Source organism: Vipera ursinii, assembly GCF_947247035.1.
Source record: "Vipera ursinii genome assembly, chromosome: 2".
NCBI lineage: Eukaryota > Metazoa > Chordata > Lepidosauria > Squamata > Viperidae > Vipera > Vipera ursinii.
In genome coordinates, this window is record NC_139513.1 from 73,261,538 (window position 1) to 73,289,165 (window position 27,628).

Here is a 27,628-nt window from a genome sequence, read left to right on the forward strand (position 1 = left end):
TTAGGGCTTTATAGGTCATCACCAGCACCTTGAATCTCACTCGGAAGACAACTGGAAGCCAATGCAGCTCGCGGAGCAGAGGTGTTACATGGGAGTATCGGGAGACCCCCATCACAACTCGTGCGGCTGCATTCTGCACCAGCTGGAGCCTCTGAGTGGTATTCAAGGGCAGCCCCATGTAGAGAGCGTTGCAGTAGTAGAAATATCTACTATCTTTTTAAAATAAACCACAATTTCCTTAAAGAATAGAGTGCTTTGGTTCATTTTAACTTCTTGTTAGTAAACAAATCAGGACCATAACCTATAATGTAACTGGTTTTATTACTTCTAGTTAGAGTTTAAATGAAACAAAAATTTATGCTCACATCACATTTAAACTCATCTTGGTTTAAAACTAGAAGCAGATACATCCCATCTCCATCTTTATACACAAAAGGCAAGGAAGATAAAGTACACAAGTGTCAAATAAATTAAGAATTTCCTTCATTATCACTAGATTATAACTTGCTATTATTTCTGAACTAATTATAATCTGTTGTTATTCCAACTGTGTGAATCCAATAATCTGAACAAAAACATCAGCAAATGAACCGAATATTTGACAGAATAATAATCTTGTGAGGTGAGACTTTGGATAGGCACATTCATTTTCCATAATCACTTTTTATTACACATTCTTGGCAGCAGAGAAAGCTGCTAAAGATTTTAAAAATACTTGATATAAAAAGCCATGGGCTGAAGAGAATATATTTTAATAATATTCTGAATTTTTATATAAGTATTGAAAGAGTTGGCAACATAGGGAGTACAATGTCCCAAAACACTGCCTAAGAAATCCCAAAATAACATCTGTAATATATTCTTGCCAAGAATGAGATCCCATGGATGAAATAACTGTAATCTTATGAGATTTAACAATCTCACAATATTGTGCTATTTTTTTGTAGCCCCATCTTCAAATGATAACACTTATTAATTGTATGATATCACATTCTAAGAAATTCTTTTGCCTGCATAAATGGACTTCACTTCTCAAAAAATTTGCCTGGAACTGCAAGATAGGCAGCATATAAATTTAATAAAGAAACGTAATGAATAAAAAATGCAAGGTGTATAGTAGCATATTAAAAAAAATACAAATGCATGTTTTTTAAAAAATAATTGTATTTGTGATATGTGAATTTTAGAAAATTAAGAACCTAGCAGCTTTTAGAAGCTATAAATTCAAATAAATTACATTTCCATTAAGCTCACTTTTTGTAATGAGCATTACAAACCTTGAAATGGACAGGTAACTCTGACAGACTGTGGAATGAGGATGCACAAGGTGATTTCATAGTAGGCAACAACCTGTACTAGATCACCCAGAAACTGGAAACATTGGACATGACGGATCTCAAGCATCTACTATATACACTCATTTGGAAGACCACTCGCGGATAAGCCGACCTTTTTTTTTTAATCAAAATACCAAACAAATGTGCCATCCGTGGATAAGATGATCCATGTTTTGATTTCATATCTGAGGGTTGCTAGATCCATGAGTATATATGGGAAATAAGGGTACTTTAAAAAAAAGATTAGTATACTTGCAAGTAAGCCAAAGCCAAATGTATCTGGCGCTTAAAATTCTTGACTTATCTGCAAGTAACATACCTTAGCTTCCATGCCTGTGGCCTTGTGAGAAGTAATGAGCAACTTGGGCCCTCATAAAAACACTGAAAAAGTAGAAGTACCAGAGGTTATGGAATGATCTGCTTTCAATGTTTTCCCAAGGAAGCCACTTGCATCGTTGTGCACTGATTTCTCTTAAATCAGGGGTCTTCAAACTTGGCCCTTTTATGACTTGTGGACTTCAAATCCCAGAATTCCTCAGCCAGGCACACTTAACAACACAAGACTCAAGACTTAGCAAGACTGCTAAGCTTGTAAGCCGCCCTGAGTCTTCGCAGAAGGGCGGGATATAAATGGAATTAAAATAAATAAATAAATAAATAAATAAATAAATAAATAAATAAATAAATAAATAAATAAATAAATAAATAAGTGTATGTTCTTTGCCCAGGCATAATAAGGACAATTTATGTGTATCCAAGAGGAGGTGGTTCTCCAGCAATGTTGGCGCTTACAGAATAAGGATCCTCAATGCCATAACAGACTGGAGTTCACACTAAAGTATATACGTAGTAATTAGAAGAAAGTACGAATTACATCTTAACTAAAATAACTGAGAAATAATTATGATAAAATGAATACTTTAGAGAGATCAAAGAAGAATACAGAACTTAAGGGGAAACCATGACTAGGAGCATTTGCTCTATCCAAACATGCAGGGAATCCAGTAAAAATTTTAAGTTTTGTTATGATTCAAAAAAGAGTACTCACAACTGCAAAACTCAAATTCATAATGTGGAGACTTCAGCGCAGAACAGTATAACATTAAAATCAATTCAAGGGCCAAAAATAAGGTTACAATTACTAATAAATGTGACTGAAATATATGTATACAACATATATTTATAAAATAATATTATATATAATAGATATTATAGTAAGCATAATTTACAAATTTACCATTCTCTTAGAACAAATGTTTTCTTAAATAAGTAGAACAATTAGTCATCAAAAGACTACTAGAGAAAGTATCAACTGTGCCATACAAAGCAGGGAGTTCATCTGTAACATCCTGTTCAGTAATCTGAAATGAAAAAATTGGACCTCAAAATCCCATAAGAAAAGCTTCACACCTCAGTCAAAACCACCTCCATCAGACGTGTGAGAGGATCTTGACAACTCACAACTGCAGAGACCCAGCTGATTTCCTCTTCAGGCTGATACACCTTCACTCTTTGACCCTGTATACTGTAAAGTCCTGGAAAAACAGTTCCACATGCTCATATAAGACATAATTTAAAAAATAATCAAAGGATTTGACAGGGAAAAAAATACCCTAAACAAAAAGTGCTCATTTCTTAATGTACAAAATATACACGAAGTTTTAAGTATTTGACGGATATAAATAAAAAATGGTTTTAAAAGGTGTTATTGTGAAAAATAGTTACCATAAATGTATAGGATAATGAATCCATTTCTAAAATGTATTTAAAAATATTTAAATTTGCTGACAGTAGCAATCATCTTTTATATGAACAAATTAGCAATAACTAGTGAAAACATGCAATGGAATTGGAGGACACCCTTGGACAAACTGCCTTTATTCAATACAAGGTCATGCAACTTGTTCTCTAGAATTTTCAGCTACAACCCACTTTTTTTTTTGCAAATACTATTACTCACTCTTGGCTCAAGTATAGCAATATCAGGCTGATCTTTGATTTAATATATATCTCAATTATCAGGCATGGGGACAGCAAAAAAAAAACCCACCTACCCGTCTCTATTTAAAACATAAAATGAGTAAAAAACAAACATATCAGTAAAAAACTAAAATCAGGTGCTCTAGCATCAAAAAACAGTTCAACACAACTCAGGTCTCCCATGCCAATAAAAGTCTAGAAAGGAGATCAGACTTTGAGAAAGAGAATGTGATTGCCTGGGAAAAGGCCTTCTTCTCTATACATTACAAATATTCTTTACTACTGCCTGGCCAAAGGAAGACTGTGAGTTAAGAACATAATTTATAACGGAAATTGTGATTACTCAGATAACTTAATCCAAAGATATTTAGGACTTTTTAAAGATCATGACCAGTATTTTGAACTATGCCCTAATCAACAATCTCAATACTAATATTTTGAATCTTAATCAGCTGAAACTTTCCAACATTTTTCAGAGGAAGAATCTGAATAAAGATAATTATAGTACTCTAAAAAGCACATGATCCTGAAGCTTGAAAGAATGGATTCAAGTGTTCAATAATATTAGCTTCTGGCCACATTTAATACTTCAACACAGAGATTTAAAACTAAAATCTAGGAATATATATAACATAAAAGGGAAGTAAAGCTCCAAGACCAAAAAAAATTAAGCCCTATATATTGATATATTGCCTATACCAGGGGTCGGCAACCTCGGCTCTTTTATGACTCGTGGACTTCAACTCCCAGAATTCCTGAGCCAGCTATGCTGGCTCAGGAATTCTGGGAGTTGAAGTCCACGAGTCATAAAAGAGCCGAGGTTGCCGACCCCTGGCCTATACTGTCCAGGAGCACTCTTATCTAATCCTCTGCAGATATCAAGCCTTTACTTCGAGGGGTGTGAATGCTGAAACCCATTTATTGAACAGCAGAAAGCTGCTTCAAGTGATTTAGAGCAATACTTGATTAATTTTGGGATTTTTGCTTGAGAAGCCTGAAACATAAGAAACATTTCAAACAAAATGAGGCTTTAAGTAGCACTTATCAGCATAATCTAATTGCCATCAAAATCAAACATATTTTTTAAAAAAAAAACCCTATCGTTGATCTTACCTCTGCTAAAGATCTCTTGAAGCTTCTGATCACCAATCAATGCATTGACAGCTTCTCTTAATAAAGGCTGCTGTTGGAGAAGTTGGCTCTGACTTTCTGTTGGCATCTGCTAACATGTTTTAGTTTGAAAAAACAGACAAGAATAAGACAAAAGCATGAATGACACTGCCAAAATTGTTCATAGATAATGACAAGAGTCCAGGTTTTAGAGCTGCTTCTAAGGTTAAAAGTTCTTTTGATATTATATGGTTCTGCTCCTTCTCTCAAGCATATTGTAATATTTGATACATATAAAAATATGTATCAAATATTACCAACCCAACACAACCTTACAGAAACAGAACAAGTAGTGTGATGGATTTAGGTATGACCTTCGTGCTACTTTCATTAGGGGTAACAATATGTGTTAAAGCCTTTGCCCAGCACATACCCTAAACTGAAAGTCTTTGTATCCACATTTTACTTGCTTGTATGCCACCCATTCCCCCACAAAAGCCCATGGTGGGTAATGGTAGCAACATAAAACAATAATTCAAGTACCCCACATTAAAAAAATGACAAATGAAAATTTTTAAGGATTAAAGATTAAATTTTAAAGATCAAAAACTGACAAATACAAATGTCACAGACTTGCAAGCCCCATTATACCACACTATCTTCCGGCACTATCTTCCTGAACATTCTCCTGAAGCACAAGAGGGATAGAGCTTATCAGATCTCTACTGGGTGGGGGTGTCCAAAAATGAACGAAACTACTGAAAATGCCTGTTTCTGAAGATTTTATCAGTTGATGATCTGGTAGGAATGGAATTTATTTGACCTTGCTGAATGGGCAAATGAATATAGGAGAAAGTGCTTCCACAGCTAGTCAAGTCCAGAGCCATGCATCATTTTAAAGGTGACAATCAACAATCCAGAAGCCAAATAGCAACCAGTACAACTTCCAAAGCAGTGGAGACGACAAGAATACTGGACCACATCCATTACTGCCATGCCACCAAATTCTGTAATACCTATAGCTTCCAAATACTTTCCATGTATAGCCCTATACAATAGTCAAAAAAAAGGTAGACCATAAGTTGATTGCAAGCAGGGACTCTTTGTCTGATATATAAGAGGTGACAGAGCAAATGTCCCCCTGGCCACAACTGCCATCTATTTAAACAGCAGTGTAAATCTAGGAGAACCTTCAAATTGTGTACACCTGAGTAGAGGTATCCAACTCTGTTCAGAGTCAACAATGGGATTTTCTTGAAATTGATAGGTCTAAAGCCATTCCATCTTGCAGGGATTCAGCTGCAGTCTCTTCTTCCTCATCCAGACTAGTTAACAGCTCAGTTACTGTTTCCACTACATAAGCTGCTTGGTCCAGAAATGAGATGTATAGTTGGGTATCATTAGCATATTGGTGATACCAAACCCAGTGTTGGTGGATGGAATCTGGGACAACTCACTGTGACCACAACCAATTTGCCATAGCTAACTCACTGCAGCCAACTCACCATGAGATAACGCGTCACATTAATATTGAAGAAATAGTGGAACAGAATCATTAAAGGAGAAAAGGAAGAACAAAATGAAATATGAATGCTAAACATTTTCTTAAAAATTATTTTAAATAATTGAATTGTTGAATTTTTCTGTGGCGAGTTGGCTGATGTGAGTTGTCCCATTCCCTGATGGATGACCTGTCCAAGTGGCTTCATGTAGATGACAAAAGCCTGAAGAACTCCATAAAGCAGAACTTCCCTCTTTCATCACCATTGAATGGAAATGTCTTTTGAAAAAGTGCATGACTCCAAGGCAGTGCCCTATACTCTAATCTTTCTAGAAATGGTCCTGAAGGATATATTGGTCAATGGAATCACAGGTCACTAAGAAAAGAGGCTAAGCCTGATACAGGAATCCGCAAAGGTCATCAAGCATGACAAATGCAGTTTCCATGCTGTATACCAGCATGAAACCTGACTGCCAAGAATCCAAATAATCTGCCTCCTCTAGGACTTTCTGCAACTGCAGGGCCACCACTTTCTCTACAATATGCCCTATAAAAAGAAAGGTTGGAGGCAGGTATAAAGTTGATCAAGGGAGAAATATACTACAGCCATCTTATAGGGTGGTGGAAATATTCCCTCAGTTAAATGAAACATTTGCTCAAATCCAACCCCTTCCATCTCATGAGAGATCTTGGGCAGAGATGCAACTAGAAGAATTGGAGCTGATATGGCAGGCCTCAGAGAATCAAAATGACCCCAGTTCATTTCACAAGGCCCTGGTCACCTCTATTGGCAGAGTCCAGCAGGAATCCAGCTCCTCTTGAATTTCATTGGTTTTGTCTGCCAATATGTGAAAATTCTTCACAATGGCCCTTCAGATACTCTTGGCAAACTTCCTTCCCTAAAAGGGAATGGGTTGCTTTAAAAAGGGCCACTGGACAGCATTCAGCATAGGCAAAAAGGGTAGAAAAAAGCCTCCTCTACTTAGCCATTCCAATCACCGTTGTGTAGCTCTAATATAAGCTTATATTAGTATGTCATCAAATTCAAGACGGATCTTCTTCAAACAACACTCTAGGTGCCCCTTCTGTTGCTTCTTCTCCATGCATTCTTTTAACAGTTCCTTCCCATTGTGGAAGAGCGGCACCATAAATTCTACCTCAATCAGTGTGTGATCTGTTCTTGGCAAGGGGTGGAGCTCAATGCCTCCCTTTAGAAGTTGCCTCTACTTCAAAACAAAAACTAGATCTTGTTTGGAGCTTCTCATCTGTGTTGGTAACTTGATTCATAACTGTAATGCAACTATGAACCCGTGGGGTGCTCCAGACCATCCACCAAGATTAGGCCAACATTTCTAGCCAGGGCAACCAGGTTGAGTATTCCTGGAACAGATGCTGCTGTGTAACAAGTGCAACAATACACAATCTGCAAACCCATCTGGCCCCTTGGGCCCAACTGCACAAACAAGGTCTCACATCTAGTTATCTGCATAATAGTGACTCTTGATACCAGCACACCTCATGGATGAGAACAGCTACCTTCTTCTACTAGTGATACAGTCGGTCCTTGCCTTTCAACCAGACACTTAATGACTGTTCAGATTTACTAAAAAAAAGTTATTTACAACTCATCCTCAAATAATGTGATAGCGTGTTGTGACTTTTTTTGCTGTTTTCTGGCAAAAAAATAACCTACTGGATAAGCTGGGTTCGCACATGATTCATTGAACTGCAGTAACTTGCTTAACAACCATCAAAAATGGCCATAAAATTGAGTCTAGTCATGTGGGAGCTCAACTTACATGTGCAATGATTTGCAACCAAAATTCTGGATTCAATTTTGGTCCTACCTGTACCCAGAGTCCAGGTCAAATATTAAAACTGAAACCCAGGAGATTTCCAAGACAGGAACATCCCTTACTTCTCCACCCAGGTTTCAGTGATATAAGTCTGCCCACTCATCCATAAGATTGTGGATGAAGGTGGTTTTTTACAGACCTGTAATTTAATTGCAATAGCCAAAGCCTTCAAGAATCTAAATCTGGTTCCTAGTTTTAAAAGTGAATGCTGGAAGGAGTGATCAATCTAATGTATTGAATCTACTGAATCTACTTTCTCAGAGTGTGGCCAGCTGACATCGTCCTTCCAACCAATACTTAAAAGAGTAGGTAGTCAGGAAATACTCCTCCAAACCATCCTCGTAAGTGGCCTGGATGACACAAAAAAGTTCCTGCAGCAAAATCTGGCTGAAGAACTCTGAATTTAAAACCAACTCTAAGCCAGGAGCCATAAATACAGACCTCCTGCAACCTTCACCTTCCTTGAAATACCCATCTGTTCCACTGTTGGTAGGCTCGTGTTTCTGCAAGACTGATGGAAAAACAGCCAAAGTAGCAACCATAAGGCTGAGGCTATCCAAGCTCTGATAGCATGGGCTCAGCAACATTCCAGGAAATGTCCCCAGGTCTAAGCGAGAACTATTGCTCAAGTTATGGTGCCATGCTTTTTCCCAGTAGGCAGGCTGGCAAAGGCCTTAACAGGTCTTCCAATACACTCCATGTATCATGTTCTAAGAACACTGCCAAGTATTAGCTGGGAATCCCAAAAGTGTTTTTCCAAGAGGCAACTGGATTTTCTTGTTTTTCTTTAAAGATGGTTCTTGGATGAGAAGCAAAAAGTCTTCAAAGAAAAACAAGAAAGTCCAGTTGCCTCTTGAAAAAAACACCTCTGGGACAAGTATGACCTGGATGACTGAGAATCTCCATAGACATATTAGCTGGGAAGTTGTCTAGCATTCCAACTCACTAAATATCTTCAAACCCCAAACTGTGGGATTAGCCATACTCTGCATCATCTGACACATTCTTAAGAGTCACTTTAACTGTTGCACTTCTTCAAAGTATTCTGACTGAGGTGCCATAATGTATTTAGATTTTAAGTTTTTAAACTAAAGAATGTCCAAATGCAACATTGCATAAGCTTTTTCCAGCACAAACAGATGTTAAAGCAGCTTCAAATATCAATTATTTAACATGTGTACTAAGAAGCATCACAGAATAAAATGTAGAGCTTTTCACAGTAGACCGTCAGGAAATAGATAACGTAAGAATTACTTGAACTCTACTGATATAGACTATAACAACAGAATCTTGACCGCTTTTCTCCTTCCCTTCCTCCTATGCTAAAGAATCAAGGGAGGGAGATCTAGAGAACTTTCTCAAGTTTTCCTGGGCTATGCTGGTATTTTATTAACAATTGCCACATTTCCATTAAGGCCATCTCTGAACACCTCTAAAATTTGCACTATTTCTTTCTTTTTTTTTATTGAAAAGTTTTAACATACAATTTTTCTTTAAGAATCCCCCCTCCCCCTCCCCCCCTACCTCTCCCCCCTCCCCCCCTCCCCCCCCGACTTCCCAGAGCTAAATACAAGGTATATATAAAAAAAAATCATAAACAACCATATACTAACAACCATAAACTCTAAAATCCATCACTCTCTAACTTATATAAGATAAGACAAACCTTAGTAATATTAAATATATATAAAGAAACTAAAGTAGAAAAAGAAAAAAAGAAGACTTATTCAAATGCTACATGAAACTTCTTAACCCTATACTTGTTCTGGATAAACTCAATCCATTTTCTCCATTCCATAATATAACGTTCTTGCGAGTGATCTTTCAAATAGGCCGAAATCTTCGCCATCTCTGCCAGGTCGGAGACCTTTAAAGTCCACTCTTCTATGGTCGGCAGTTCCTCTTTCTTCCAATACTGACCTATCAAAAGTCTTGCTGCCGTAATTAAATTTAACATCAACTTAGTGTCCACAACCGTAGCATCCGTAATTATTCCCAACAAAAAGAGTTGCGGACAAAACTTTATCCTTTGCTTAAAAATCTTCTGCATATTCCACCAAATTTTTATCCAAAAAACCTTGATCTTTTTACAAGTCCACCATACATGAAAATATGTTGCATCTTCATCTCCACATCTCCAGCATTTTGGCTGATAATTCGGATACATACTTGCAAGCTTTTTAGGATCTAAATGCCATCTATAAAACATTTTATAAAAGTTCTCTCTTAAGTTTTGAGCTTGTGTAAATTTTACGTTCCTCACCCAAATCTTTTCCCACGTGTCCATTGTGATAACTTCCTGGATGTTTTGGGCCCATTTTATCATACAATCCTTAACGAGTTCTGTTTCTGAATCAATCTCTATCAGTGCAAGATAGATCCGTTTAATATGTGCTGGTCCCTGATTTCTAATTTGCTTCATCAGATTTTCATCAGTCATTGTAAAACCATTTTTCTGATCTTCTTTCCACCTGGCCCGTAGCTGAGTATATTGAAACCAATTTTGAACAATCTTCTCGTCTCGCAAGAGACTATATGGCTTCAAACACCAAACATTTCTTTCCAAGCTTAAAATCTCCTTGTACGTAGTCACATCATGTTTGAAACCAGCATGTATATTTTCTATTGCGTGTTTTGGAATTGCCCACAATGGTATCTTACAATCTAACTTATGTCTGTACTTCTTCCAAACTCTCAGCAAAGCCTGTCTTAAAATATGCACTCTAAACACATTATCTACCTTCTTATCATACAACAAATATGCATGCCAGCCAAACAGCAAGTCGTGGCCCTCAAGATTTAATAATCTCTCTTGTGTCAAATTAATCCAATCACTTATACCTGCTAACGCAGCAGCTTCATAATATAATTTAAAGTTAGGCATTTTAAGACCACCTCTTTCATGAGTATCCTGCATAATCTTAAGTTTAACTCGTGGCCTTTTCCCTGCCCAAACAAATTTATTGATACCTCTCTGCCATTCCTCCAAATTGGAATCTTTCTTAAGAACCGGTATCATTTGAAATAAAAATAAAAATTTAGGCAGGACATTCATTTTTACTGCTGCTATTCGCCCCAACAAAGACAATTGCAGTTTTTCCCAACTCTCCATTTCTTTTTGGATTTTTCCCTATAATTTTTCATAGTTATTTTTATATAATTTTGTATTAGAGGGCGACAAAAACACCCCCAAATATTTAACCCTTTTGACAATCTCAAATCCAGTTAACCCTTCTAAAAGGGTTTTGCACTATTTCTTAACAAAATTTGCACTATTTCTTAACTGCAATAGCACTGATGTGCTTTGTATTTTTTTAAAAAAAAGACTCAATGGTAAAATTCTGCAGTTACTTTTGGAGACATCTAAAAAAGGGTTTTAAATAATTTTTCCTTCACAGATCTTCATTTCACTGCAAAGGTTGCTTATCATGCAGCATGATAGATCCTAGCATTACTTTGCTTACTTATTACGTTCCCTTTCTTTATTCCCAAACAAGATACTGTGGTGGAAGAAAATTGAAGACAAAGCACAAAAATCAAGCTCATATTACCTTCACATTGAAATCATGACAAATAAAAGGTGTAAAATTCTGGACTAACTTACCTGAAAAAGATGTAATCCATTTGCATCAGAAAGGAATCTCAAGTCTCGGTCCACAAGAGACTCTACTGGAACCACAGAGCCTAAACCCAGCTTATCTACCAAAGGAGTGAACGTCTGAGAATAAAAACAGAACAAAAGTAGAAATATACATTACGAGAACCGCACAGACATACATAGACAATGCTCTCTAGTTTCAAACAAATTATTTTTAACATAATCAGAATAATCAAAATTTTGCTTGAGAAACACTGATAACAAATATTTTCATCTGCTAAAAGGAATTATCCAATTTTCTATACAAGTGAAGGTGGCCGGCCATGTTTTCATCCAAAAAACCCCACATTGGGTCAATGTAGAATGATATCAATATTTTTAAAATAATTCAATAATACAGATACTCCTAACTTATGACCAAAATTGGGAAGGAATTTCCATTGTAAGTTGGTGCCCTTGTAAAGTGAGACATCACGGAGCAGACTGAGTTATGATGGGAATCTTGGTTCTCCTCATTGTAGTCATTAAGTGAGAACTGCAGGTCATTCAGTGAGCATCCATACCAATCCATGCCAATCCAAACAATTCTGAGTTAGGTCTTTCCCAGCCTAGTAGTAGTGAGGGTCAGCCGCCAACTCACCGCCACACCTATCTCCACACCCATCCCCATCTCTGTCATTTTGGCCTCCCTGCACCCTGACTTGTGGAGCAGGAAGCAGGACAGCAAGCAGCCCCAGAACCGCAGGGCTCTGCAGCTGCTTGCCATGCAAAGCCACACAGTTCTGGGACTGCTTGCCACCCCAAGGCAGGATGAAGAGTGGAGAAAAGGACAGAGATTGGAGGGAGAGATAGGCAGATGGAGGGGTCAAAGGGTCCCTACAGTTGTAAGTACAGAGGACTGCCAAGTGCTCAAATTTTGATCACGTGACCACGGGGGCACTGCAATGGCTCTAATTTCATGCTCAGATCATAAGTCATTTTTTTCAGCATCATTTTAATTTTGAACAATCACTGAATGAATGCTTGCAAGCCAAGGATTACCTGTAGGGTAAAAATTTTCCATTGTAGGTTTTTCCCCCCACTTTGTTTTCTTCCTCAACTACAGCCTAAAGCCATATTTTTAGCCAAAAATTAACCTAAAAGACTAGTAGTTTTTAGGTGTCCTAATTATACAGTAAAATCTGACATTACATAAATTGCTTCAAATTAAGTATAACAAATAGTGAAAGTGCTCACCAATGCAGGCCAATGTTCAACTGACACTCTGGTTCCTTGGAGCAAAACTGGTTCATTTCTAGGAACCCAAACAAGGGAACTTTCCAGCATCAAAACTATAACCTCTTCTGCATGAACTTTTACCCAAGCATGTTGCTTCCAACTGCACCGATCAAATTCCACAAATATCTGCAAAAGAGTCCAGAATGTGTTCATTCAGATATAAATGCAAACAGTTATTCTATGCCAAGCTGTCACACATTATATGTATTCCTAAGAGAATGTCTAGTAATATCAGCTTACCTTTTCAACTAAGACTCTATGTATTTAGCAGTACAAACCCCATTCCTTGAGAAGTGCAAGCACATTGAGAGAGGGCACCACACATTGGTATGAGAAACAAGCAATCTCTGGGGGTTCCTCCCCCCCCCAAACTGCTACGAAAGTGACAAGATTCAGTCTTTTTCAAAGGTGTAAAGAGGCAGGCTATCCTAATGTAGCTGTGGATAGTAGAAAAAACAGCAGGCATTTGCCAAACAAATCTCATTGTGGGGGAAAAATATTTCTCTTCCAACCTATGTTTGCTTCTCACCCAGATTCTAAAATACTATGTTACCTACCGCAGGGCTTTTCAGCCAGTGGTACCGGTACCACCTGTGGTACATTGGCACCTGGCAGGTGGTACGCGCCCATCCTAGAGAAGTGGTAGCGGGGGAGGGAATGAGCTGAACCGGTGGCAGCACCGCACAAGCCTGAGCGAGAGATGGCTGGAGCTGCAGGGCTGTCAGGGTTAAGTGGAAGCGCCAGGATCAGCGCCAGGCTCCAGCTGGAGCTCGTGCTGATCCCAGCGCTTCTGCTGAGCCCAGAAGAAGTGCCGATCAGCTGGAATGTTGCAGCATCTCCAGGGTCTTGTGTTTACATTCAGATGCTTGGCAACTGATTCATATTTATGATGGCCAGTGTCCCAGGGTCATGTGAAGTGACCAAAACCTGCTGCAACTACCCAGCAGACGGAGGGAATAAAAACCAAACACCCACCCCACCCCCGCTGTCAATCCTCAACAGAAATGCTCACAACAATGAAAACCTTGGACAGGAGGAAGAGCGCCGCTAGGCACGCAGGCAGGTGTCTTGCTCGGCTGTGGCCTGAGGGGCACTTTTTTCAGTGCCCTTGTAACTTCGAACAGTCACTAAGCGAACTGTTGTAAGTTTAGGACTACCTGTACTTCATCACTTTTTTCTTTTTTTGTCATCAAATTTTTGACAACTTGCTAGTCAACTGGTGGTACTCGGATGTTGCCATATCCTAAAAGTGGTACAATGGGTGAAAAGGTTGAGAAGCCCTGACCTACCGTAATAGGAAGCTCTGGAGAAGGCATAAAAAGTTGGTGAAATTGCTTCTGTTCTTTGCCAATTTTTCTTGCAATCAGCAGAGAGCTACAAGTAGGAATTTGGATTCCTGAAGTTTAAGACTCAATGACTTAAAAGGACTGTGTTCTAATTCTATAACCTACAAACCCCTTTCCAAGAAAAAGTTCCAGGAATAGCATAAAGGCTCTCCTATCTTCAAAACGTCCTGCAAGAGAAGATCCCACCTGTCCCTCCCCTAACCTTTGTACTCATCAAAGGAGTCAAAGAAAAGGGAAAGCATTTTAATAACCGTTGTCTCTCATGAAAAGACAAAGTAAACAGAGTTCTTTCAAGTAACTAAGGTATTTACAGTATTGTTTCCAGACATTCCACAACAGAGATCAAGGAGATACATTATGCCAAATCCTGGGCCCTCTGATTTAATATGATACATTAAAGGGAAAGGCAATAAAGTATGTTTGTCATCTGAATTTTAAGATAATGAAAAGATAAAACAAAGAGTTTGGTCTTGATCAAGGAATAGGCAAGAAGCCAGGGTAGGAATTTAAATATGCAGGGATTCAAAGTTAGTCAACAGTTAACCAGGAAGGCAATTACAGTCATCTTGGGGAGAGAGCAGAACAGGACACAGATTAATGTTTTTTCTTGAGAAGTAAGTCATATCTTTAAAGTGCTGGTCAGAGAGAAGTGTTTCAACCTGACAGGAGTCAACTACTACAACACACAGTGTAAGGCAGGGGTGTCAAACTCGCAACGTCACGGGACGGGTCGCCACGTATTGTGACTTTTTTGCCATTGCCGGCAATGGGGTGGGCGCAGTTTTGCTATGATGCATCCGGCCCGTGAGCCGGCAGTTTGACACCCCTGGTGTAAGGATTGCAGCTGCCAATATGCAGGACAACAGGCAGATTAGCAGTGTGTATCCATGAACACCAATCATCAGGCAGAAGACATGATTGAACACTCCTTAATTTCATAATGCATGGATATACTTAACCATGGTTAATGCACATTATACCAAGAATCGTAGATTCTGTGTATAACCTTGTGCATTATCTATGGTTAAGTCTTTCCAGGCATTGTGAAATTAAAGGAGTTTTCATCAGTTCTTTTGACTGCTAGTTGGTGTTCATGACGACAGACTGAATACATTGGAGAAAAACGTAAAAAGTTACTGCTTTTGCTTCCACCTAAGATTAACTCTGTTAACAGAGGTCTTGAGACACGAGAAATCTAATCTTGGACATATCAAATTGAAGATGCTTATAAATAACAGAAAAACACCACAGACCTCAGACTGGCATGAACTACCTGTACCAATTGCACCTTACATCTAACGTTAAGACTGGTCTTAACTTAATTTTCAACTTTGAATTATCTGTTTATGTGTTTTCATTACAAATGTGTCTCTATTCTTAAATATCACAAAGATTTATGAGCTAAACTGAGATTTATTCTTGAATTACAGAACTTAATTCTGTAGATAAATACTTCAATATTCTTTGCATTATATTGCCTATTTGAAAATTGTATCAAGAGTGAATTATATTCATCCCTGAAATGTAAATTTATGACCCAAAATGTCCATGAAGTTTCATTCCCATCCACAATAATTTTTCTTATATCTCCCATAAGAAAAGACTGAAAGTTTAGTTTTTAGTTTGATTATTGTAACTCTTTATTATTGTGTCTGCACTTAAGGGTTTGGTGTTCTAACATTTCTGAAAATGAAAACGCAAGAGCAGTAATTCGGTAACATATTCAAATGCCACATTTAACAAGAAAATTTCTATTGTATTTTTAAATATCTCCATGAAGGTTCTCTCTCACGCAATTTCTTAAAACAGTTAAGAAAAAGAAATTCGGATTTTAAAGATGAATATTAGAGACAGGCTTAAGCAAATTATGTATCAAGTTACTCCTAAAAGCAAAGCACAATTACAGATAAACTGAAAAAGAAATACTGATTCTACTGAATGCTCCAACACTGAAAGTTTTTAAGAAGAGACTGGACAGCCACTTGTCTGAAATGGTATAGGGTTTCCTGCCCGAGCAGGGGGTTGGACTAGATGACCTCCAAGGTCCCTTCCAACTTATTATTATTTCTGTTTCTCTACTTCAGGACACTTGCAGAAAACCATTCTCTAGACCAGGGCTCGACAACCTTAAACACTCAAAGAGCCACTGTATTGAGACATATTGACTGCTTTCTAATTTAACATTGTCTTTAATTGATAGATATTTCAACCAAAGAACAAAAAAGAGAACTTTGTTCAAATCCTCTGCCTCAACATCTCTGAATTCTTGTCATTTGAACTTTCCTAACACAAGGTGTCATAGAAACTTTTACATTAAATGCTTATTATTTTTATAACCATTCCAGTCATTTACAGCAATAATTTATCTAAATTAAAAAGTCCCATTTATTGCTTTGCCCTTCAATAATTACTCAATTGGATTTTTAATGCCATTTAATTCATAGTTTTAGACTTAACACATTTTAAACATTCTACATACTTGTATTCTAGAAGTTTGCTGCTTTCTGAATGTGCTTTTATTTTCTATAATCATTACATATTGAGAAAATGTTCAAGTTGCTGTGTCTCTCATGAGAATCTAACATTATGAAGCTAAACCATAAAAAAGAAAAGTAAAGAGAAAAACTAACTTTCCAAATCTGAACCGTTTTTGGATCATAGATAATAATCAGAGATATGTCCACAATCCTCTTATGATTTGTCCATTTCAAACTTGCTCAATCTTCATACAAGCCAGTAAAACATTTTTAGCCTCCCAAAATATTCCTTGTGCACTTATTTGCAATTCAATTTCTACAGCATACTTCAGAATATTTTGTCATTTATACACTGTAATTCTAGTCCTCTGTCATTTACATTGTAAACATTTTCTACAAATCTTCAATATCCATTTTAAAAATATGATCTGATTGAGATAATTAAGTCAATTAATTTAAAAAAAAATTCCCAGATTACATGTCCATAGTAGAAAGACAAATCAAATAGCATTTCTCCATCTACCCTTTTTCATTATCCATTATGAAAAATGTCAACAAAGAATAATTCCCCAATTATTGAGAAGCATCTGTGATCATATGCTAGGCTCCGCTAAAATATATTTTGCTTATGGCTTAGAGTTATGAGCAAATCCAGTTAAATTATCCAATATACAGGCTAACACTGTTAAAACAAACAATGGTTGATACAATGTACAAACTCTGCCAACTACCAATTCTGTAATTAATACCAATAACTGCAGCAAGTATTAGTAATACTAAATATAAAATACAGAAGTGCAGGGAAGAATTGCTACACAGAATTAAAAACTATCATCACAAAGAATTATTTTTTAAAACTCCAACCTAATGCCTCAGTATCACAAAAACCTCTAAAGTTCCCCAAAATTCTGTGATTTTCTTATTTTTCTTTTATTTACCTATTTTTTATAAATCTGTAAACTTGTTTTGAAACAAGTTCTAATTTTCAACAACTCAATCACAGTTCTTTCTTGAAAGGTAAAAGAAGTGTGGTAGGTCTACTGAAGCTTTCATTTCTTTTTAATGTACCTAAATCTCTTAAAAAATAGTCAAGGAGGAAACTGCTAAGGTCAAACAAGGACATATTGTGGTGTACCCAATTCTGTTGAAAAATTTTGGAAGCAAGTTAAATTATGAAGGGGGTATAAGTCATGTCCGACCCATCGCGACCCTATGGACAACGTTCCTCCAGGCCTTCCTGTCCTCTACCATCTTCTGGAGTCCATTTAAGCTCACGCCTACTGCTTCAGTGACTCCATCCAGCCACCTCATTCTCTGTCGTCCCCTTCTTCTCTTGCCCTCAACCTTTCCCAGCATTAGGCTCTTCTCCAGTGAGTCTTTCCTTCTCATTAGGTGGCCAAAGTATTTGAGTTTTAGCTTCAGGATCTGTTCTTCTAAAGAGCAGTCAGGGTTGATCTCCTCTAGGACTGACCGGTTTGATCGCCTTGCAGTCCAAGGGACTCGCAGGAGTCTTCTCCAGCACCACAGTTCAAAGGCTTCAGTTCTTTGGCACTCAGCCTTTCTTATGGTCCAGCTTTTACTGCCATACATTGCAACTGGGAAGACCATAGCCTTGACTATACGTATCAGGCAGCCGACAAAACAAAACAAAGCTTCTGGTTCATATAACTTTGCTCCAAAAATCCATAAATTTTGCTTTAGATTGACTGTTTTACACACTATACTAAGAAAACAGCATGCTGACTCACAAAAAACTCCACTCCATCTTTCCTTCGATTAACCCAATGGGTAAAAAACAGAACAGAGAGCTGGGTTACTGTAATAAATGGCTGAGACTGCCTTATGGAAACATTTTGATAATGTAAAATATTTAAACTGGAATGTAGGTTCATACTCTTCTACTTGTATTAACTTATGTGAGATTAAATACAAAAGAGAATAGATACAACTCAGGGTGCAGCTGTGGAGTTCTTGGTGCTCTATGAGCATGGTTATTTTTTGCTTGCAGATGTTTCATTACCCAGCTAGATAACATCATCAGCACTTCAGAGTTTGTTCCCTGATTATATACAGCAACTTCCCCTGCCAGTGTTGATGGGGATATGATTTTCTCTTTAGCAACTCATTTGTTATTTTGTTTTCTGCTTGATTGTTTGCCAGGTATGAATCCCACCTTCTTTGGGTATTGATTGCTGGAGAGGAGGCATTCTGATATTTTTGTTTTCTTCTTGAATAGGCACATAGAGATAAACCACATTTGCACACCATTCAAAAGAGACAATTAAAAAAAAGAAACAGAGCAGAACACATCCTCTTCAGCAGCCAATATCCAGATAAGGGGGATTAACATGGGACAAAAAGAAAACAATACCGTAATCAAAACCACACCCCCATCAACATTGGCAGGGCACTTACTAGAATGGATGTTATGTAGTTGGGTAACAAAATGTCTGCAAGCAAATAACCAAACTGAGAGAGCACCAAGGACTCCAGAGATTAAATATGTCATTTGAGGCTGAAATCCAAGCTGCATCCTGCATTGAACAATTAAAGCCAATTTATGTATGTAACCAGGAAAACAGATGCACCAAGTCCTATCTGTCTCATATAGTCTCACATGTGAGGCTCACAGGTGAAGAATTCCATCAAAATATCTTGATTATCCTCTCTAGATTATTCCAGATGCAATTTCCCATCATTCTGGAGACTTCTGCGCTTAAGGCAAATTCTAGTTAAGTGACAAAAAAAAAACTTAAAAATGAGCCAACTCTAAAAGATCCAACTAAATGAGAAAAGTGCTATATTTTTTTTTAAAAAAAATCACACTCCAAACACACTGCAGCTAAACCAGGGGTCTTCAAACTTGGCCCTTTTATGACTTGTGGACTTCAGCTCCCAGAATTCCTCAGCCAGCAAAGCTGGCTGAGGAATTCTGGGAGCTGAAGTCCACAAGTCATAAAAGGGCCAAGTTTGAAGACCCCTGAGCTAAACGGTACCGTGGTTGAAAGGACTTTGCAAACCTACCAGCCAAACTATCGCAAATATCCTAGTTTAAGCCACGCTGCGACGCTCGCTCGATCAACGGATCCCCACGATTTTTCCCCTTCAGGATTTGGATCCCGACGCGACATTTCGCCAACGGAGAAACCAGAGCTGCCATAATAAGCGCAGCACCTGAAATTCGGAGATCGGTCTCCGAAGAGCGAGCGGCCTTACGACCAGAACCCACGGCTTCTACCCCGGGAAGGGGATTCCGGCTGATTTCGCGCAAAGGCGAAAAACAAGAGAGAGAGAGAGAGAGAGAGAGAGAGAGAGGAGGGGGGGGGTTTCCCCTCCAGGTTCCCCAAAGAGGCAGCCCCACCATCCCTCCCTCCCTCCCTCCCTCCCTCCCCGGACCCAGAGGAACCCGGAGCGCGCGAAGGGAACGCAGCCGGACGTTTCCCCCACCCCCTTCGCCCGAGGGGCTCTTACCGCTAGATCCTGAGGGACGGCCCCACTCATAGCCCGCACGGTCCCACTCCTCCAGGCCCGGGAAGGCAGAGCAGGCCCAGGCTCGGGACTCGCCGCTTCTCCCTCGCCCGGACCCGCTACCAGCAACAGCAGGAGTCGCTTCCCCACCGGGGAGGCCGTGGCGTCTGCCATCCCTGCTGGGCAGAAGCCGCCTCCGCCGCGGTTCTCGAGCTCAACGGCCTCCAGGGACACCGAGCGAGTCAGCCACGGCTCTCCTCTGGGCCCCCCGAACGCCGCCCGCCCTGTTCCCGGCGTGCCCCGCGGCAGGCTTCTCTTCATCCCGGCGTGCCCCGCGCTTGCCGAACCCTCCCCGGGTCCGGGGCTCCCAGAATACAACGCGCGAACTCTTTATTTATTTACTTTTTTTTTTTTTTGCTCCCGGCATGCACTGCTGACCTTTTCGCTCTTGGTCCGTTTCGTTTGTTCCGCCGTTCCCCGCGGGAGGGCTGAGGGGATAGTGCGTTGTGCAGAAGTAAAACAAAAACACACACACACAAGACGCGCCTTCCTGGCCCGGCCCAGAACAGACGCTTAACTTGTCCAGCAGTGTTTTTTTTTCTTTTTTACAATAACAGGCCACATGTCAATTAAAGAGCAGCAATACAACCGTTCTATATGGATTTTGTTTTCAAGGAACTAGCATTGAAGAGAATATTACTTTGGCACTTTGGCAATAGATAATCATAGCAAACGTCCATCGATAAGCTTTTCTTGAACGCTGATACAGTGAATAGGTTACTCAACTGCATGTTATGGCAAAATCATGTGAAAATGTTAAAAAAAAGTTGATTTTGTGTTGCGTGTCTCTAGTCAGTTGATTCCTGGCAACCATTTGCACTAGTACCTGCAGTATTCTTGGCAGGATTTCAGAAATGATTTGCCCTTCCTAGGGCTGAGACAACTGACTCAAGGTCACCCCACCTCCTTCATCCACAAGGCAGGGCCAGAACTTGCAGTCTCTTAGTTTCTAGCTTCATGTAGCCCTAATAAGCAGGCATATACATAGAATGAAGGCTACTGCTAAGTTTGTAAAGCCGCCCTGAGTCTTCGGAGAAGGGCGGGATATAAATGGAATTAAAATAAAAATAAAATAAATAAATGTCTTAACCATTACACCAAACTAGCTTGGATAATTACTGTGGGAAATGAGGGACAGGAAGACTACTGTAGCCTCCACATTTTTAAAGCAGGAAACTACCACACTGTTTTACGTTTTGACCAAGCCAAAGATTGAAATTATGGCTGCAGCTCAGGGGTCTTCAAATTTGGCCCTTTTATGACTTGTGGACTTCAACTCCTAGAATTCCTCAGCCAGTGTGCCTGGCTGAGGAAGTCTGGGAGCTGAAGTCCACAAGTCATAAAAGGGCCAAGTTTGAAGACTCCTACTGTAGCTGTTCAAAACTTTATTTCTATGTTCTTAAAATTGTGTAAAATAATCTTTTTCCAGATTGTATAAATAATCTTTTGGGGTAGTAAAATATTTTCTTTGTGAAAAACTGTTACTTCTTTTGTTTACATTATTACAGCTATAAGTATTTACCATTCCCTTCAAAGTGAACTTTGATTTTTGAACAGAAAGCTCAGTTTTCTGTAACAAATTGTTGAAGATGCCGTATTTAAAGAGAGAAGTTTGTGTACGTAATGTTTGCACAGTCATCTACAGCTTACCATTAATTATTCTGGAACTTTCATCAACAGCACTTTAAGTATAGCAAATTTATTTTACATCCTCACCCATCTTTAGGTTTACTAGCTTTTTCATTTTAAGGAAAAGAAAGTGTACACCTGCACAATTAGAAAATAAAGAGAATACTTAAAAATACTACATTCCATTAGTATTAGTCAAGGCAGCCACACACTTAAATGAGAAGACCCACATAACCATAAACGAAATATTTATTAAAATATATTCAAGAAACTGTCAAACTTCTAACAAAAGCCAAGAGGGAATTGAAGGGAGAAAAATCTGTACAGGAAAACATTGGAAATGCTTTTACATGCCTTATTAAGTTTCACAGTTTAGTTATTGTCTACAAAAATATATTTCTGAAACTCTTGAGTCCTCTTATAAAAAGAAGCTGGTCAGCAACAGCAAATCTGACAAGCAGAATATTCCATAGGACAGAGTGAACTCCTCTTGCAGATTAACCTTGGCATGACCCAGAGCACTCCTGCCTGAATAACCTTATGAAAAGACATTCTTTGGGATTAAGCTCCACATTTAATTTTGAAGGAAGATTTAAAATGAATTTTCATTCTAATTTCTTACTTCCTTAACATGCATAAAATTTGGAGCTGGGAGCTGCATGTCTAAACACATTAAGGAGTCACTGAATAATGTTTGGTATCAGGAGGAAAATTCTTTTAGCATTTATGTCCACTTTTACCCATTTTTGTGGCAAATGTTCTAAAAAACAAAAACATCACAATGTGCAACTGGAGCACTTTATAATCAGACCTAGCCTGTCCTGTCTTCTAGAACAGAGGTTTGATTAGCTAAAGTCTAAAACCTGATATGAATTTATATTTAATGCTACTCTGGTAGGCTCAAAATTTCTAAATTCCCAAATATAGGTTTAGGTAATACTGGTTATTTTTGAGGATTTAAGATTTAAATCATTTTCCACCAGCAATAGGAGACTGTTGCAACTCTTCTACTGTTAATATTTTTCTAATATGCCAAACAGCATATTTTCTAATCAAAACAAACATCCCGCTGTAAACCAGCTGAGATCTTCTCAGTTTTTCTCTTTTTGGAGGTTTTATCTTATAAATCATTAGAGGTATCCATGTGTAAAAAATATTTTCCTTACTAATGTAGGCTGCCACCATGAAGTGAGTGTATCTTACACTATTCCCTAGAACAGGCAAGATAGGAGCCTGAACAATCCCACAGCTTGGAACCTTGATCAGAAACTTTGAAAACAAAAGACAGGAATAGTCAGCAACAAAGCAGTTGCTGATAAACTGTATTAGAAACACAGTATGATTCTGGGGCTATTACTTCCAAAATTTCTAAAGTTGGAACCATAGGCAACCATGGGTGGACAAAGGGAGGCAAGTGACAAAATGTGCATTGTGATGTAAAGTATAAAAGTGATGGAAGTATAAAAGCATGGGTCTTGTGTCACCATATCATAATGCAAATTCCTTCCTTTTGGCATAATTGTAGCAAACAATGGACATTTGTGGCTGTAACATTGAACCTATAGGTTATTAGAACTTAAAACAGCAGCTATAAAGCTACAATGATATAGCTTTATAAACTATGAGTAGTAAAGAGGCCAGTAAAATAGACATCACTATCAGACTAAGAATATACAACGACTTATTTCCTCAACTCCAGGGCAGTATGTATTTGACATCATACAAGTATAGAATCTTTAGTATTAGAATTTAATATCCTGAGAATGCCAGCTTTCATTTTTAAAGCATACAGTATTTATCCTTTTACGGTTGTAGCCAATAACTTCATGTATTAACAACTAGTGAAGTTGAACTAAAAAAATAGCATTCTAGGGCTTCAATTATATTTCACAGTTCTCTTTTTCCATGGCTACTATTTCCTACATTCTAATTTTCATTTCCCTCATCCTCCATTTTTATGCCTTCTCAGTCACAACAAAACATCTCAAATATGCCTACTGGAAAAAACTATGTAACTTTAATGCTTCATAAATTAATTTTTCCACTTCAATGCATGGAATGTGAACATTGTACACACCATTAAAAACTGAACTAGGCTGTTATTAAGCTTGAGAACACAGCTTTTCAAGGGAGGTTACAAAAATATCTGCAAAGCTGCAGCATCACATACTGCATCTTTTGCCTTTTGCCATCTTTAGCTGGTTCAGTGTTGTCCAAACAAAATTAATCCTGGTTTATATGCAGAATTGATGTTTTCACGCTTCTAGTTTTTTAGAATGGGAAAGAAAAGCATAGAACATTTATGAAGAGATGGGCGAAGGAGTGAGCCATCTCATCACCACTCCTGATTCTTCAACCTTAAGGGCTAGCATTAAATTATGCTTACACCTCAATTCCAGTTTTAATTGGTTAGAGATTTAGTACGAACATTCAATAAAAAGCTGTATTTGTTGCTTTTGCCCTAAGTAAAAATTCTCTGAAAATTCACTGAAGAGTCACTGAAAGGCCCACTATACTTAACTGTCACATATGGAGTACTAACTTGTTAATTTACCCCACCCCAGATACTGCTAAAAAAACCTGAGCATCCCAAGAGGTATCTGAATTTTAAACACATAATCATCCATGCCATTATAAAGCAACTATGCCTCCCAATTATCAGAGCTTACACTATATCAAACTTCCAACTTACATTCTAACATAACACATATCAAGGAATATACCATCTCAAGCAAAAAAAATCAGAATATGATCAATATAAACATTAATTTGTTTTTCTCCATTAGTAAGGTAAAGGTAAAGGTTCCCCCGCACATGCGTGCTAGTCGTTTCCAACTCTAGGGGCCGGTGCTCATCACCTCATATTAAAGGGGATATGCACCTGCCAGTTAGCCACTGACATTTAAGTCTGAAAAACAATCTGAAGTTTGGGAATGTGCTAACCAATTATTAAGTTTTAGCTGTAAGCAGAGATTGAAGTAGGTGGGTATCCACTTATCTTTTTTCCAGTTTGCCTGACTGATAGTTCTGTTTTAAAAAACCCACCACAAAGCCAATCAAGACAACTCCTAGGAAAGAAGAATTGCCATTTTCCACTTCCCATATCTTAGCTGTATACTTAAGCATATTGGTTAAAAAAAACAATGTTTCATGCTCAAAATTCCAAACAACGTAAAAATAATACATATGAACATTAATAAATATTTTGTTTCATGATGAAATATATGCTGTGTAGACAATATGCTAAGGAAAAAGCAATTTGCCCCCCTCCCGCCCCCAACAAATTATACCCTAGTACTGCCTCTATATAGGGTTTAAATGCCTCATTTAAAACACACTCAAGTTAGAAAACTATCATATAATAGAACAACTGCATCTTTCGGGAAGAATCTGCATAGCTAGTTGCAGGCTTGAGAATAAGATCTGTTGGTTGGTTTGTTGCAAGACAAGAAATTCAGAGAAGAGTAGGAGTAAAAAAAACCACGAAGACTGGACACACACATCCCTAATACATTTCACGCTAGACAAAGTCAAAGGGAAAAATCCTAGCTTGGCCTCTGAAGCTATAAAGAGACAGGTCAAAGAAACTTCAATCCTAAATTAAGTTCTAGGATTTTACCTTTTTTGTTGCTGCAAGGTTTGCACTATTTGTATGCAGACATCCTGCAACACGAAGTCTTGAGCTCTGAAATTCCTCCTACTTTCCTATGTGGAGCTGAGTCCTCATTCCCTGAGCTGGGCTCAAAATCTCAATCAACCATCTTCCTTCCCGTAACCTGCCAAGCATCTTAACGATTAAAACAATTCAACTGATTTTCCGTAAATGTTTTAGGTACAAATTCCAGGTAGCATTCCACATCCACTCTGTGTTTTTTAATTATTTATCCAGAGCCCTGGGAACAAATCATTCGACAACCACATCGGGCTAATGCAAGCAGGAAGGATTGAAGCAGTTAAGTGCTCACAACTGAGCAAGGACTCTACTTTCTATCAAGCGATCCAGATGCACAGCTTCCCCCACCCTATCCCAATACAGTGTTTTTATTACTTGTACCTGAGACATAACTGATACTCAACCTAAGAAAGCACATTAAAAACCACACCAGTCATAGAATTCACTGGAATTCATGTGTTCATCCAGGTACTGTTCAGTTGGGTACTGTTTTCCTCTACATCATACACTGGAAGCAGGGGCATACGAATTTGCATGTTAAAACTAAGCATTATCAAAAACAATGAAAAATCACTACTTCATTGCCCCAGGTAAAGAAAGAGATTCACCAAGAGATTTAAACTAAATTCATTATAAAAAATACCTGTTTAAAGGCAAAAGCTAGAATTTGCCAATAATGAAATGCATTCTCCTGTCCATTGAGGAAGCAGTCCAGGAGAGGAGGGGGTGTCACAATATGTCCTAAAAACAGGAGACTTCCCCTGTTTTATTTTAAAGGCTGAATAAGACAAGAGAGGTGCTACTGGTCAGTGGAGATTTCTCTGTCTGGCTCCAATTTGCTTGACTCTCCTGGAGAAGGAGTGTGTGGTGCAGAGTGAGACACAGAGGGAATGCTGTGAGCTACAATTCCCTCAACTGGTGGCTCCGGTAGCCCAGAGGTGGCTACTCCTACTACTCCTGGAGGAAACCTGTCGTAAGAAGAAAACGGATGGTAATTGAAAGTCACTTTGATAAGCATTCCTTTTAAAATTTCACTGCTAAAAATTCAGATGTATGTATCTCACCTGTAAGCTGTAGCTCCATTAAGCTCTGAATGTACAGCTGCAGGATCGATGCCAGACCACTGAGCCGCTAAAAGCAAGTATTCCTGTTAACACAGTTCCTCAAACCATCAGGTATGTGACCTATGTCAAAGTCCACAAATGAAGAGAAAGATTATGCCAATATCCATGCGTGTGTATGTATGTGTGTGTGTGTGTGTATATGTATATGTATATGTATATATATATATATATATATATATATATATATATATATATATATATATATATATATATTCCAAAACTTATCTAAAGTTCCTCTGACTACCTTGCTAATTTGCAGGTCAACAAAGCAAAGAAAAAAAAATACACAGCAAATCATGCTCACGTGAATAATTTGAGTTTTCTCTGAAAAAATAAGAACCATAAAAAGATCCCTTGCTATGTGTCTTATTAGATCAATACATTTAAAACAACTGTCCAAATGATCATTTCCTACAAAGGCAGCAGCAAGTTCAAAACTGGATACATACCTCTGGCTCATGATTTTCTTTTCTCCCCTCCTTCAAGTAATTACACTTCTAATGTCCGGTAGAACAAATAGAAGATTTTAATTTTTTTTAAAAAAAGATATGATTGTCCCCAAGATGGGGGCTTACAGCTAAAAAGGCAAGAATTCATTTTTCTCTCCAGATGCACTGTGAACTCTGCAAATTGTTTTCTGCCTATAGTTAGGCTTGACTCTTAACTCTCCACAATTGTTTCAAAGGGGTGGGATGGAGGGAGGGAGATATAGGAAAAGAATGGACGTGCATCTCTCTATGAATGAAGTGTGTGAGATTAGAAAGTGGTGCAGGCCTGCTCACTCTTGCTTTAATCCTACAGGTATGCAGCTCCTACTGTTACCCATGAGGTTTTTTTTTTAAAAAAAAATCTTATAAAAAAAGCAATCTGAAGCTCGAGAACTACATAGGACTTTGGTGCTGTAACTGATCAGCACAAGAAAATGCCACTGGGAAAAAGCTTTTGCTTCTCTGCTGGTAGCACCTGGCTAACCTTCTCTGGGCCTAGAGGCTAAGCAGCATCAAGCCTGATTGGGATTCAGATGGGAGACTTCCAAGGAATATCCAGAGCTGTAAGTGAATCTTGGAAATAAAGATATCCTAGATAGAGGATACTGTGGATCTCTTGTAAGAAAACTGTGTGTCTAAAAAAATCACCAAGAATCAAGCTTGACTCAAAGGAGATTGCACTTTTATTCCTTCTGCCATTAAC

General features: G+C 38.3%; 2 protein-coding genes across 10 annotated transcripts in view; both read right to left on the bottom strand.

Annotated features, from left to right (window-relative positions):
- The window catches only part of KDM3B (lysine demethylase 3B), a 50,117-nt gene extending 29,482 nt beyond the window's left edge, over nucleotides 1-20,635 (bottom strand). For 2 of the 9 annotated variants that reach the window (XM_083355711.1, XM_083355708.1), the window contains exons 1-5: nucleotides 19,955-20,634; nucleotides 12,619-12,786; nucleotides 11,389-11,502; nucleotides 4,431-4,536; nucleotides 2,748-2,872 (exon numbers count right to left, since the gene is read on the bottom strand). In XM_083355711.1, the coding sequence (XP_083211837.1) occupies nucleotides 2,748-2,872; nucleotides 4,431-4,536; nucleotides 11,389-11,502; nucleotides 12,619-12,786; nucleotides 19,955-20,272 (831 nt within the window). In that variant the 5' untranslated portion in view covers nucleotides 20,273-20,634. Of the gene's footprint in view, nucleotides 1-2,574; nucleotides 2,678-2,747; nucleotides 2,873-4,430; nucleotides 4,540-11,388; nucleotides 11,503-12,618; nucleotides 12,787-19,954 lie in introns of those variants that run through there. The other 7 variants (XM_083355709.1, XM_083355707.1, XM_083355714.1 and 4 more) reach the window with 5 other exon arrangements.
- Nucleotides 20,636-21,842: 1,207 nt separating this feature from the next.
- Nucleotides 21,843-27,628, bottom strand: part of LOC310634825 (C-terminal-binding protein 2-like) — a 16,444-nt gene continuing 10,658 nt past the window's right edge. The window contains 3 exon segments of the mRNA XM_083353361.1: nucleotides 21,843-26,281; nucleotides 26,378-26,462; nucleotides 26,465-26,497. Of these exon segments, the coding sequence (XP_083209487.1) occupies nucleotides 26,113-26,281; nucleotides 26,378-26,462; nucleotides 26,465-26,497 (287 nt within the window). The 3' untranslated portion in view covers nucleotides 21,843-26,112.